The sequence below is a fragment of the Chiloscyllium plagiosum genome, chromosome 1 (assembly GCF_004010195.1).
Source record: "Chiloscyllium plagiosum isolate BGI_BamShark_2017 chromosome 1, ASM401019v2, whole genome shotgun sequence".
In the NCBI taxonomy this organism is placed as follows: Eukaryota; Metazoa; Chordata; class Chondrichthyes; order Orectolobiformes; family Hemiscylliidae; genus Chiloscyllium; species Chiloscyllium plagiosum.
Window position 1 is genome coordinate 144,822,482 of NC_057710.1, and position 15,532 is coordinate 144,838,013.

Sequence of the window (15,532 nt, forward strand, 5' to 3'; positions counted from 1 at the left end):
AGGGAACTGTGAACCTAAACTCCAAGGTCCCTCTGTTCCCCTACACTCCTGAAGGCCTTACAATTCACCATGAAACTCTTACATTGATTTGATTTTCACACTTATCTATTAAAGTTTGGGAGAAGATTTGTAGCTCGGGTGCTCGTTGTTGTGGTTCTGTTCACCGAGCTGGGAATTTGTGTTGCAGACGTTTCGTCCCCTGTCTAGGTGACATCCTCAGTGTTTGGGAGCCTCCTGTGAAGCGCTTCTGTGATGTTTCCTCCGTCATTTATAGTGGTTTGTACTGGCCGCTTACGGTTGTCAGTTCCAGCTGTTCACTGCAGTGGTCGGTATATTGGGTCCAGGTCGTTGTGCTTATTGATTGAATCTGTGGATGAATGCCATGCCTGTAGGAATTCCCTGGCTGTTCTCTGTTTGGCTTGTCCTATAATAGTAGTGTTGTCCCAGTCGAACTCATGTTGCTTGTCATCTGCGTGTGTGGCTACTAAGGATAGTTGGTTGTGTCGTTTCGTGGCTAGTTGGTATTCATGGATGCAGATCATTAGCTGTCTTCCTGTTTGTCCTATGTATTGCCTTGTGCAGTCCTTGCATGGGATTTTGTACCCTACATTGGTTTTGCTCATGCTGGGTATCGGGTCCTTCGTCCTGGTGAGTTGTGGTCTGAGAGTGGCTGTTGGTTTGTGTGCTGTTATGAGTCCTAGTGGTCGCAGTAGTCTGGCTGTCAGTTCGGAAATGCTCTTGATGTATGGTAGTGTGGCTAGTCCTTTGGCTTGCGGCATGTCCTCGTTCCGTTGTCTTTCCCTTAGGCATCTATTGATGAAATTGCGCGAGTATCCGTTTTTGGCGAATACATTGTATAGGTGTTCTTCCTCCTCTTTTTGCAGTTCTTGTGTACTGCAGTGTGTTGTGGCCCTTTTGAATAGTGTCTATATTATCTATATTAAACTCCATTTTCCATAACTCAGTCCACTTTCCCAGCTAATCAAGATCCTGTTTCCGTTTTCTGATAACTGTCCTCACTGTTCATGATACTGCCTATTTTAGTGTCATCTGCAAACTAACTAATCATGTCTTGATTATACTCATCCAAGTCATTGATAGAGATAACAAACAGCAATGAGCCCAGGACCAACTCCTGAGGCACTCCACTGATCACAGGCCTCTAGTCCGACAAGCATTCTTCCACTATTACCATCTGCTCCCTACCATCAAGCAAACTGTTTGTGCAATTTGCCAGCTCCTCCTGGATTCCATGTGATCTAACCTTCCAGAGCAACTACCATGTGGAGCATGATCAGAGGCCTTACTGAAATATATATAGACTACGTTTAACACCCAGCCCTCATCAACCTTCCTGGTCACTTTATCAAAGGACTCTGACATTTTTGTGAGGCATGATCTCCCACACATAAAGCCATGCTGACTACTCCTAATCAAAACCTGTCTTTCCAAATGCATGTATATCATATCTCAGAACTTTCTCAAGTACCTTACTTACCACAAATGTTAGGCTTACTGATCTAAAGATCCCAGGTTTTTCTTTGCAGTCCTTCTTGAATAATGGCACAATTATAAGCTACCCTCCTTCCTCCCCGGACCTCACCCGTGGCTAATGAAGATGCAAAAATATCAGCCAGGGCCCCTGCAATTTCTTCCCTTGCCTCTTACAGTGTTCTTGGGTATTCTCTGGTCAAGATGTTAAAAGGTATTTCACTTTTAAAATGTTTCCTGTCTCCATATGGCTGGTATAAAACCTGACAGTTGCTGAACCCTTATCAGCTTGCAAAAGATCCAAAAAAGTTTCCCAAGATGGGAGCCCGTAGTGTTAATTAACTTCTGAAAAGAAGATGGTTTGCTTGTCCTCCATTTTCTCCCTTGATCACGGGAAAATGGAGGCAACTGGAAACATTGGCAGAAATTTTAGCCACTCTGCTGATTGGCCTTTCTCTTTGCTGTTCTACCTCCATGCCAATCTGATTCAGGGAAGTAAAATTTCCAGTCAAGCTGTGAATGCTATTGAATAAGCCTGGTTAAATATTTCAGGGAGTTTGATCTTTGTTCAGTCGTCAATAGCCAGTGTTAACAGTAAACTCAATAAGTTTGCTCACCTTCACTAATCAAGAGCACTAATTACACACAATTAGAAATGCGTGTAATCATGTATTTGTATAACTTGCAATTTTTAATGGATTTCCACCACTTCTTCTGCTGGAACTAAAAATACTTACTTGCAATGTTGGCGAGCTTTTTTCATCATCACCCCAGCTAAGAAGCCAGACTTGATCATGTGATTTATCATAGTGAAGTTTCACTGGAACTGGATCAGTCGTTACAATCTGCAATGGAGAATGGAATCAATGTGCTGTACAAACTGAATTAATAACAAATTAAAGATCCACATTATTTTAAGAGTCAATAAAGGTTTATTAGACAACATAATTATCTAGTCAGTGTGGAGCACAATCACTGACTGTGATTTCAACGACCCACTTCATTCTTTATGTAGAAACCTGGAGTGAAAGAGGTGGGGCAAAGTTATTGTTTGCTCTAGTTTAAGTCCAATAAAGGATAGACCTTCATTGGTGAAGGACACCTGCAGTGAAGGAAGACATTTTTGAGACATCTTTGAAGATGCATTCAATCCTTTAGAGGGATTTTAAGGACTGTCTTCAGTTCATTGAGTTGCAGTGTTTTGAGTTGGGCTTGTTACCCCTGGACAACGTAAATTCTTTTCCTATACCTTCACATACCTTCTTTACCACTCTATCTACTTTGTGTAGCCCTTTCACAGAGCTATGGAATTGAACCTAAAGATTCCCCTGCACATCAATGCTGTTCAGAGTCCTGCCAATAACTGTATCCTTTTCCTTGCCATTTGATCTCCCAAGGTGTAACACTTCAAACTTGTCCAGATGAAACTCCTTCCACCATTTCTCTGCCCTTTTCTGAAACTGGTCTAAATCCTGCTATAACCTTTGACAATCTCCTACACTGTCCACAACTCTACTGATCTTTGTGTTATCTGCAAATTTACTAACCACCCAACTACATTTCTAATCAAAGTCATTTTTATATATCACAAGCAGCAAAGGTCACAATATGGATTCCTGCAGAACACTATTCATTGGAAAAACCCTTCCACTACTACCCACTGTTTTCTAAGGGCAAGCCAATTCTGAATACAAGCAGCCAAGTCACCCAGGGCCCACGCATCATCTGGATGAGCCTATCATGAGGGACCTTGTTGAAACCTTACTGAAACGCATGTAAACAACATCCACTGCTGTACCCAAATTGATCATCTTCATCATCTCTTGAAAAATACAATCAAGTTAGTGTGGCGATGCTGTCACTTTAACAAGGTGATTTTGTCCTTGGGATTTGTTGAGAGGTCATAAAGGCAGATGGGTCTACAAAGAGCTGAGTTTAACAATGGCAGTGGACTGGTCAATTCTCCCAGTTCAGGCTTTTTCTCGTTTGGTTTAGCTGTGGCAGTCGCAAGATGTTGGAGTCCAGGAAAGATTGCAGCTTCAGCAAATGATTCCTGACTGACTTTTTCTCTGAAAACTCTTTGGATGTTGTTCCCTCCTGCATGTAAGAATTTGTGTTTCAATTTACCTTTTTGCCAAGGGGTATGTTTACGGGATGTTGCAGGATTGGAACAGTTCCTTAGTTAAGTTGCTATATCGGGTCGGTTAAGTTTTTCAATAATTATGTTACCTTAAATTCCATTTTCCTTTGCTCATGTTACAACTGTAATGTTTACATAAATTCTGTTTTGCTTAAAGTCGAGTGGTTTGACCAGCTGCATTATACCTGGAATATCCCGTTCACAACTGCCTCTAAAGTAAGAAAACAATTAGGGTCCAGGCTACTGTCTGAAAATATTTTGAGGGGTTTGACCTGATCTGTAACAGCTAGTAAGACATGATCTGGCCTGCATAAAGCCATGTTGATTATTACTAATTAGGTCACGCATTTCCAAATGTGCATAAATCCTATCCCTACAAATTCTCTCCAATAGCTTTCCAACCACCAATATCAAACACACCAGTTTATAGTTTCCTGGATTATTCCTATTTCCCTTCTTGAACAGAGGAATAATATGAGCTACTCATCAGTCCTTTGGGACCTTCCTCATGGCTCATGAGGATACAAAGAACTTATAGCAATATGCTCTCTTGCTTCTCTCAATAATCTTGGGTAGATACCATTAAGTGCTGGGGACTTGTACTCCCAATTCTCTTCACGAGACCCAGCACCACGTAGTTATTGATCTCAAAGTGCCATAGCATATTAGCATGCTCCATACTGATCTTACTGTCCTCCATGTCCTTCATCCGGGTGTATACCAATGCAAAGTACTGATTTCAGATCTCACCCACATGCTCTGCCTCCAACCACAAGATCCTTGGCTTATCCTTGAGTGGGTCCTATCATCTCTCTTGCTTTATTCTTGTTTATAAACTATGTATAGTATGCCTTGGGATTCTTGTTAATCCTACTTGCCAAGGTTATTTTACAGCACCTCCTTGCTCACCTAATTCCCTGCTTGGGCCTTTCCTACATTCTTCATATTCCTCATGGGACCTTGTCCAATTACAGCATCCTAAACCTAAACCTTACATGATGCTCCTTTTTTACCTTTTGACTAAATGCATAATCTCTCTCATTAAGCACAGGCCCCTTACATTGCTATTCTTGTCTTTCCTTCTTAAATACTTTATCTGAATTCTGATCAGTAGATTACTAACCAACTCCCACATGTTAAATGTGGATTTGCCTGGTAATAGCTGCTGCTGCTTAACTCTCCCAGGGTCTTGCCTAATACTATCAGAATTTGTTTCCTCAAATTGCAAGGTTGTGACGTATCCTTATTTGTAGCTATCTTAAAACTTCAGGAATTGTGATCACTGTTTCTAAAATGCTCTCCCATTGAAAGATCTGTCACCTGGTCAGATGCATTTGTCAAGATAAGGTCCAGCGTGGCTCCTATTTGGACTATCCACACACTGTTTCAAGAAACCCTCTTGGATGCATCTCACAAATTCTGCCTTGTCTAAGCCTCTTGCTCTAAGGAATTCCTAGTCAATACTGGGGAAGTTAAAGTCACCCATTGTGACAACCCTGTTGTTAATACACCCTTCCATAATCTGCCTACATACTTGTCCTTCAATATCTCAGTGGTAGTTGGGTGCCTGTAGTATAATCCCATCAGATTGCACCCTTCTTATTTTTGAGCTCCACCCATATTTTCTCAGTGTCTGTACTTGCATTTTCCAATTGCACTCCTAGTGCTCAATCTACATTCTCCATTCAAGGAGAAAAATATTCTTCGTGTGAAGTTATGTGAACTTTCAAACTACGTTGGCACAATTTTTCATAGGTGGCAGATGTTTTGCCACTGGGGCTGAATATATTTGGCAGGTAAGGGACAAGGATTAGATTAGAATTTTTAGAGTAGAATCTTTACAGTATAGAAACAGGCCCTTCTGCCCAACAAGTCCACACTGACCCTCCGAAGAGTAACCCACCCAGACCCATTCCCCTGCCCTACCTGCATCCCTGAATAATGCACCTAACACTATGGGCAATTTAGCATGGCCAATTCACCTGATGTGCACACCTATGGATTGTGGGAGGAAACCCATGCAGACACGGGGAGCACGTGCAAACTCTACATAGACAGTCGCCCAAGGCTAGAATTGAACCTGGGTCCCAGGCGCTGTGAGGCAGCAGTGCTGACCACTGAGCCACCGTGCCAGGAGAATAGAAATTGTGGGCAGGCAACATTATTGACTGCAGACCAAAGAATTTCCCAAAAAGAAATACCTCCACCAGTCCAGTGGAGGCTCACCAAGTTTTACAAGACATATTGTTTTGATACATGGTGCCAAATGTACACAGAGGTTGGAACTGGTATTCCGTTATCTAATTGGCTCAATTGAACTTTGTGTGGATGGCTGTCCTGCTGTTGACAAAATTACATGGTTGTGGGAAATCATGCCCCTCAGGACGTTATGCTCTAATTTGCCAGCCTTCCTGTTCCTTTGACCATACCTAAATGACGGGCAATATTCAGCCCAATATTTTGTACTGTCATCCAGTTTTAATCTTATATTAAATATTTTACTAAGCTTTTAAAAACAAAACACAGCAACTTATGAGATGGCTTCCAGAAGTCACATGACTGCCATTGTCAATTCATTTTTACCCAAAAATGAATCACAAAGGAAGCCACTCAGATTTTGATTTCTCCTTTGACAACATAATGGATTTTTTAAAAAGGCATTGGAATTTTAAGCTGGGAAGGACCCACAAAGTCAGACTTTTGACTTTTATTTCCACACCAATGATTTGTGAAAGCAGCCACTTTCAGTTTGATTTGTACATGAAACTGTTATACACCATTTCAAAGCAGATCTCCCCAAGAGGTCGCTGAGTCAGAGATAGAGTTCTCAGTTTAAAAGAGAAATCAACCACAATTTTGCTGAAAGAGTCCTAGCAATCTGTAAATGCCATAACCACAGAACCAGCAAGGAAATTGAAACCTTTTCTCCATCAACAAACACATCGACCTGGACCCAATATACCAGCCACTACAGCGGACAGCTGAAACTGACAACCGGAAGCGGCAGGGACAGACCACTATAAACACCGGAGGAAACATTAAAGAAGCGCTTCGCAGGAGGCTCCCAAGCATTGATGATGTCGCCTAGCCAGGGGACGAAACGTTTGCAACAAAAACTTCCAGCTCGGCGAACAGAACCACAACAACGAGCACCCGAGCTACAAATCTTCGCACAAACTTTGAACCTGTTCTCCCTCACCCCCTGTCTAAATTTGTTATACATACTGGGTCTACCGGCACAAGAAATCTCCAACTATTCAACTACAAAAACAACTGCAGCTGCTGATTTCTGATTTAAAGATTTTAAATCCTTTAGAAAGAATCTACAAACAGTCAATAAGTCAGAACTGGCAATGGACTTACTTTCACCTTTATAAATATATTTCATCAATATTTTCTCTTGGTTGTTGTATCTGTAATTCATCTGATAACTAAACTTTGACAGTATTTAAAACCAAAGCTTTGCGGGCTATTTTTAGTTTGAAGTGCTTGGATAAATTAAATCAGCGTTAAATGAGTTAGTTCACTGTTCACTGACCATGCTGCGGTAACACCTGATGGTCATGAAAGGACAAAGACCAATTATTACTTATACCACCAACCTTACTTTTTTCAAATGACTACACAAGATCTTTACTGTTATAGAAATTTAACTCAATCTCTCATAAGTGGAAGGAAGGAATCAATATCCTTGAAAGATAAATAGCAGAAAATGCTCGAATATCAAAGTCAGACTGCAATTTATGTTATGTGAATGGGCCGGTGGTAGACTGGGGTGGACAAAGTCAGAGGTCACACAACATCAGGTTATAGTCCGACAGGTTTATTTGAAATCAAAAGCATTTGGAGCATAGCCCCGTTGTCAGGTGAAGTGAGAGAGAAACACACAGACACAGAATTTCAGGGCAGGGAGAGATGAAGGGCAGAGAAATGAAAAGACCACACAAATGGTGTGAGTGGAGTGCTGAATAATAAGTCCCGACAGGCAATCCAAAGTGTTAGATGGTGTGAGGAAAGTGTCATCGGCTGAATGGGATGACATACAATCCAATTAAATGAAACAGAGAGATAATTACAAAGAAATTAAAATAAGGTGGTGCTGGAGATAAACTAAATGACTGGAATAATATGACAGGTATGCTGAAGGTCTAACCAAATTCATAAGTAATCCAAGATAGAGATATCATGAAATTTATCCAGGTGATGTTGTCAAAATAGGACAGTAAGGAAGATTGTACAGATATAAAAGTGTGATAAGGTCACATCTATTGTGACATGAACCCAAGATCACAGTTGAGGCTATCTTCATGGGTATGGAACTTGGCTATCAGTTTCTGCTCGACAATTCTGCATTGTTGTGTATTGTGAAGGCTGCCTTGGAGGACACTTGCCCTGAAGGTTGAATGTCCATGACCACTGAAGTGTTCCCTGACTGGGAGGGAACATTCTTGTCTGGTGATTAATGCGCGGAGTCCATTCATCTGTTGCCGTAGCGAATGCATGGTCTCGCCAACATGGCAAGCCTCAGGGCATTCTTGCCTGCAGCGTATGGGATAGACATTGGATGAGTGACATGAGTATCAGCTGTGTATGTGGTGGGTGGTGTTCCCATGTGTGACATTAGTCTCCATGTCAATGATCTGACATCTTGTAGAGGCTGCCATGTCAGGGGTGTGTGGTGTTGTAGTCGATATTCTCCTGAAGGCTGGGTAGTTTGCTGCAAGCAATGGTCTGTTTAAGTTTTGGCGGTTGTTTCAAGGTGAGAAGTGGAGGAGTAGGGATGATCTTGGCGAGATACTCAGCATCATTAACAACATGTTGAAGGCTGCAAAGAATATGGCACAGTCTCTCCGCTCTGGGGACGTACTAGATGACAAAGGGCACTATATCAGACATATCCTGTGTCTGCCTTCTGAGGAGGTAGTTGCAGTTTTTCACTGTCGCATGTTGGAACCCGCATTTGATGAGTTGAGCATCATTTCCCATTCTTATGAGGTTCCTTCAAAATTTTTAGGTGTCCATCGAGTTCTTCAGGTAAGCGTCCTACAAGGCCAACTTCAAGTTACAGAACAATGCAGAACCGCCAAGCAGAAACTGATAGCCAAGTTCTGCACACATGAAGACTGTGATCTTGGGTTCATGTCTCACTACATAAATAATGGAGTAATAGAAGTTTTAGCGTAAATTATTCAAAGATTCTGTTGTTGCAAAACATTCTGAAAGATGACTGTGCTATTACAATGAAGTTAATAACTTTTTTAATATAAATGGCTTAACAACTTTGTTAGAATAGCAAACAAGGGTATTTGACCTAAATGTGTTATCAGAATTATAGAATCGTTACAATGCAGATATGGCCACTTGGTCGCATCATGTCTGCACATTGAGTCTCTGAACATTTTGATTTATGTTGTGGTTGTGTTCGCCGAGCTGGGACTTTGTGTTGCAGATGTTTCGTCCTCTGTCTAGGTGACGTCCTCAGTGCTTGGGAGCCTCCTGTGAAGCGCTTCTGTGATGTTTCCTCCGGCATTTATAGTGGTTTGTCTCTGCCGCTTCCGGTTGTCAGTTCCAGCTGTCCGCTGCAGTTTCGGCGTTCATGCAGGAACCGGAGTTGTTCGTATGTGGCGCACAGCTGGCGTACTGCAGCGGACAGCTGGAACTGACAACCGGAAGCGGCCGGTACAAACCACTATAAATGCTGGAGGAAACATCACAGAAGCACTTCACTGGATGCTCCCAAGCACTGAGGATGTCACCTAGACAGGGGACGAAACGTCTACAACACAAATTCCCAGCTCGGCGAACAGAACCACAACAACGAGCACCCGAGCTACAAATCTTCTCCCAAACTTTGAACATTTTGATTTATTGCTAAATTCTGCCTTTTCCCCATAGTACATTGTCTCCATTTTAAAAAAAATCTAATGCCGTCCTGAATAACTTAACTGAATTTGCCTCCACCACACATCCTGGCAACACATTCCTAACACAGACCACTTCCTGTGTAAAGAAAGCTTTTTCACCTTTTTTTTACTTTTGCAAACGTTTTCAAAAGAATGCCGTGTGGATCTCAATTTAAAAAAAATAGAAACAGTTTTTCACTATTGTTATGATGCAGAGGTTGACCCCTCCCTCTGATAAAACCGAACCACCCAGATAAGCTTGCTTTGCCTCATAATCTGTTAAAAGAAGTGTGACAAGGGGGTATTACCTACCTGTCACTGTCCAATCTGTTGTAAAGGAGTATTAAATGAAAGGAATTCCTTTATAAGCAACAAGTAACAATTTATTTATTTAACCCTAACAGTGAAAAAAATTAACAGAATTACTAACATACTGGACAATTCCTCCCTAACCACTAACTATTCCTTAACCAAACTACATTCTACTGCTATGCTGTTCCAATAAACACAAGTAATAAGAAAATCAAACTAAAACTTAGACTCTCAAAGTCCACACAGGATGTGTCTTCCGGAATGTTCCACTGCCTCTCCAGTCAGAAACACCTTTCTTCTGCTGATCCTTCTTTCACGGTTGTTCTCTATGGGAATTCTTCTATCCTGAACACCTCTCTCTGTCAAATTCTGGTGTTAGACTGCTGTGTACATTTATAGACAGATGGTGCTTGTTTAGAGATCGTGGATATTTCTGTGAGAACGAGGTGTTTCTCTCAGATGGCAGTTTGCTTTTCCTTTCGATAGCAGGTTGCTCCCACTTTAGCTGGCTGTTGGCTCTCATCCTGATTTTCGAAAGGTCCCTTTTTTGTATCTTTGATGACCTTTTAATTTCGTTATAATCCAATTGATTCTTAGTTGTCAAAATCACCAAACTGAAAGGCTTTGTGGTAGCTAAGGGCCTGGTTCAAATGGATTGGCTGATTTCAAGCTTGCTGCCAAAACAAGCCTAAGGTTTCTAATCACACAATGATTCAATTTTAGAATTGCATGTAGTCTGCAGCTGATTATAGATACAGTCTCTATGCAAAGCTCTACGCTTATAAAAGGACTTTATCCATTAAAGGGACCACACACTCTTTCCTCCTTCATCCCTCCAAGGAAAACAGTCCCATTTATACCAATTAGTCCTCAAAACCGTTGTGTCCCATCCTTGGCAACAGTCTTGTAAATCTCCAATTATCTCCAATACACTCATATCCTTCCTACCGTGTGGCATCCAGAACGGTTTGCAATACTTCAGCTGAGGTGCTTTTTTGAAAAACAACTCTCACTACTGTTTTGCCACCTGTAATGACCTATGCACATATACATCCAGGACTCATTACTCTTGCATATCTTTCAGAATATCCATGATACCAATTTGTATCATCTCATACCTGTCCACATTGAACACAGTTTTAAATCTTCATTCATGGTATGTGCGCATTAGTCAGCAATTATCACTCATCCATAGTTGCCCTAAAGAAAGCAGTAGTGAGCTGCAGTCCATTTTTTGTAGATAGATCCACATTGACATTATGCAGGGATTTTCACTGATATGCTGCAGATCCACCCACTCCATCAACATGTCAATTTAGGCTCTACACAGTATTCCCTACAGTTCACAATTCTTCCACATTTTTTGCAATTCACAAACTTCGAATTCTCCCATGCACACCAATGTTAGGAAAAGCAAGTGTCCCAGTATCAACAATTCCTGAAGAGCTTATACTCGAAATGTTGACTTTCCTGTTCCTCTGATGCTGCCTGACCAGCTGTGCTTTTCCAGCACTACACTTTTTGATTCCCAGTATCAACCTGAGGAATTCCACTACAAACATTCCTGCAGTCCAAACAGTGCCCATTACTTTCTGTTTCCTATCACTCAGCCAATTTTACATCTATATTGTTAATATCCTTGTGGTACTTAAAGGCATTTGGATGGGTATATGAATAGGAAGGGTTTGGAGGGATATGGGCCGGGTGGTGTCAGGTGGGGCTAGATTGGGTTGGGATATCTGTCGGCATGGACGGGTTGGACCGAAAAGTATGTTTCTGTGCTGTACATCTCTATGACTATAATTATTGGAAAGGCATTTGGATGGGTATATGAATAGGAAGGGTTTGGAGGGATATGGGCTGGGTGGTGTCAGGTGGGGCTAGATTGGGTTGGGATATCTGGTCGGCATGGATGGGTTGGACCAAAAAGTATGTTTCTGTGCTGTACATCTCTATGACTATAATTATTGGAAGCCCGTGTGCACCATAGAATCCCTACAGTACAGGAACAGGCCATTTGGCTCAACCAGTCCACACCAAATCTCCGAATACCATCTTACCCCCCTGATCCAAACCTGTAACTCTGCATTTCCCATGGTTAATCCACAAAACCGACACATCTCTGAACACTATGCGCAATTTTGGCATGGCCAACCCATTCAATGTGCGCACCTTTGGACTGTGGGGGACAACCAGATCACCTGGCTTAAACCCATGCAGACACAGGGAGAATGTGCAAACCCCACACAAACAGTCACCCAAGGCTGGGATTAAATCTGGGTTCCAGGTATTGTGAGGGAGCAGTGCTAACCACTGAGCCACTCTGTACCATGTTAATGTCCTTTGCCTCATCAAACCTCTCTTTACCTCTTCAAAACCTCTAGTAGGCTCGTTGTTCATGGTTAGTCCTTCACAATTCCGTGCTGACTCTTCCAAATTAGCCCACATTTTTTCCATATGACTATTAATTGTATCTCAAATAATGGTTTGTAGAAGTTTCTCAAACTGAACTATAATTGCTGGGTGTATCTTTACAAACATTTTTTGAACAGTGGTATAATCCTTGCAATTATCCAGTCCTCTGGCACCAATCGGAATCCATGGAAGATTATCACCTGTGCCTTTGGAATTTCCACTCTCATCTCTTTATTATCTCTGGGTGCATCTCATTCAGACATGCCACCTTATCAACTTTAAGCACTGACAGCTTATCCAATAGCTCTCCTTATCAATTTTAAGCCTTTCCACTGACTGAGCTTCCTCAAGAGTCTTCATGTCTTGGGCAGCATCTGTCTCATAGGGTAAACACAGGTGCAAAGTATTCATTTAATACCTCATTTAATACCTAATTCCCCTTTTGGTCCCTATTTGACCTCACTCCTCCTTTTACACGCTTTGTATTAACTGTTACGCTAAATGTATGCATGGGGGATTGTCAAACTCTCAGATTCAATATTCTGACTAAATTTTCCTCTAAAGGAATTAAGAAAACAGGAAACAATAAAGATCATGATAACACTGTTATAAACTTGCCACAACACATCAATCAGCAGAGTACTGAATAAACACAAACATATTAAGTAATTATTATGAGAAACTAAGCATTTCAATGTTTTTGTTCAAATGCTTCACGTGCCCATAGTTAGTAAGTTAAAAAATATTTTTACACGACTTCCTGAGTTGTTCTCGACCATTCATTTTATAAAGCTGTTTTTAATGCAAAACTTAATATTTAACATTGTAACATTTGACACTGTCAACCATGTTTACCTTTTAAAGTACAAAACTATATTCTTATTCACTTAGACTATTTAACTGAGAAATGTAAAACTAATAAAAACCTGAACTGCTTTCTGAGATTGAATATCAACAATCAGCACTCTGTTCAGCTTCGGTTGTGCCACATAGATGTACTTGTCTTTAACGTTCACTGCAGTCGCCCATACACATCGCTGGATTGCTTCATCATCAACTTTGGGACAGACTTCACCCTAAGAAATAATACGGGAAAATCTTCAGTAACCAATCAATACTAATAGCGGATGAAATTTCAGTGTGAATATCAAAATAAAGTTATTAAGTTATAAAAATTCAAAAATGCTTGGGCAGCAGAAAAATTGTAGCAGTTACATTTTTATGCACTTCTAAAATTTCACACCTTATGAATGTATTTTACATTCCTTATTGAGTATTAAGCTGATTAACTGGGCAAAAGTAGCCTGGGGGATGAGAGATTTAATGATAACTGAAGAGCTGGTGAAAGCATCTTGTCACCTCTTTTCAGGCAGGTCTGCCAAGTTCAATGCCAATCAAATACTTAACGGGCAGCAGTGATCCTTCCCTGAGATCAAGGATCCAAGGGAGCAAGTCCAAACTGACAAGGACTGCCAGTCAGAGCTTCCAATTGGTGGGCCAGACCCTTGGGACAAAAGGGTGGCTGCCAGTGTTCACTTGAAGCAGTGGGGGACTGCCAGAGGAATTTGCCCAATAAAGTAGAGACCACACAAACCAGGTCGGGTGAAATTGACATGTTGTTCATTACAAGCGATGTCGGACAAGAAACCGACTAGGCTGACACAGAACTGACAGTCTGTACAGGTAGATCAGAATTTCTCTTCCTCTAGCTGAGGAAGAAGCCAGTTTTTACAATAATCCTGTACAATGAGGCTAATTAGAAATGGGGAAAATACAATGTATCTGGAATGTATCTGGAAAGTATCTGGAAATAGAGTAATCTAATTACAATGATGCTAATTGGAAAACAGTTATCAGAGGAATGTTCTAATTCTCGACACAAAGCAACATCCTGACAGTATCAATGGGTTCGGAGCTTCCCTTCCTCTTTGCGGGTAATGTCTCCTCTGAAGCGGTGAGGTGCTCCCAGATCCTGTCCTGCGAGTATTGCTCTTGCTGGTGCTTTTCTGTCTGACCTGTTCTTTGTGTGGCTATGGTATTGCTGGATTGCGAAGCTGCCATTGGGACTTTGGGATAGCTGTGGTGCTCTGTCATTGTTCATGGTTGCTTGAAGTGTATTCTCTTGTCTGCGAGTGCTGTCTAGTTTCACTTGTCAGCCTGCTCGATCCCTGCTGAGGCATTCTGGGTGTTTTTAGTACAGTTTGGCCACGTTTGCTTTTGTGCGTGTATTATGGGTTGGCAGGGTGGCAGATCTTTTCCCACAAAGACACACCAATTACTGTTAAATATCATCAATGGAAGCCCCATTAGGTACACAAGATATGGGCTATTTGCAGAGGGAGCAAAGTTGAACAACCTACCTCCATTCTTGACTGTTCCGAATTACATTGGCCCAGATGTTTGACAAGACTACAAAATCTAACTGAAGGTATTTTTTTAAAATAGTTCAATGTCCTGATTGCCCTCAACCACCCAAACCACCATACAACCAGCTCCTTTAACCAGAACCTGATTGCTTTCTTTATATTGCCATTGGTCTTTGATGCTGTCTCTACTCTCTGATAACAACAATGCAGCGAATAAATAATGATTTGGAGGTGCCAGTGTTGGACTGGGGTGTACAAAGTTAAAAATCACACAACACCAGGTTATAGTCCAACAGGTTTAATTGGTTGTGCACCTAATGAAGGAGCGGTGCTCTGAAAGCTAGTGTGCTTCCAATTTAACCTGTTGGACTATGACCTGGTGTTGTGCGATTTTTAACAGCGAATAAATAAGCTCACATGAATGCTCGATGAGATAATGAAAATTGCATTACCCTTTTCTAATTAAACAACTGGTGGTGCATTACTCATTAATGTGGCACACTTCCACTTCAAGCCACTATGTGAATTCAGTATTTAACATAATAGTGCTTCTTCTGCCATGGTTAAACCCTTTCAAGTTTCACAGCCTCTTTCCAATAGGAAGGAGACCAGAATTGCACACAGTATTCCAACAGTGGCCTAATCAATGTCCTGTACAGCCGCAACATGACCTCCCAACTCCTGTACTCAATACTCTGACCAATAAAGGAAAGCATACCAAACGCCTTCTTCACTATCCTATCTACCTGCGACTCCACTTTCAAGGAGCTATGAACCTGCATTCCAAGGCCTCTGTGTTCAGCAAGACTCCCTAGGACCTAACCATTAAGTGTATAAGTCCTGCTAAGATTTGCTTTCCCAAAATGCAGCACCTCGCATTTATCTGAATTAAACTCCATCTGCCA

General features: G+C 41.4%; 1 protein-coding gene across 3 annotated transcripts in view; it reads right to left on the bottom strand.

Moving 5' to 3' along the window:
* fstl5 (follistatin-like 5) overlaps positions 1-15,532 on the bottom strand; it is a 534,185-nt gene that overhangs the window by 17,787 nt on the left and 500,866 nt on the right. For all 3 annotated transcript variants that reach the window (XM_043698761.1, XM_043698740.1, XM_043698750.1), the window contains 2 exons: positions 13,188-13,337; positions 2,229-2,336 (listed from right to left, as the gene is read on the bottom strand). In XM_043698761.1, the coding sequence (XP_043554696.1) occupies positions 2,229-2,336; positions 13,188-13,337 (258 nt within the window). The remainder of the gene's footprint in view (positions 1-2,228; positions 2,337-13,187; positions 13,338-15,532) is intronic.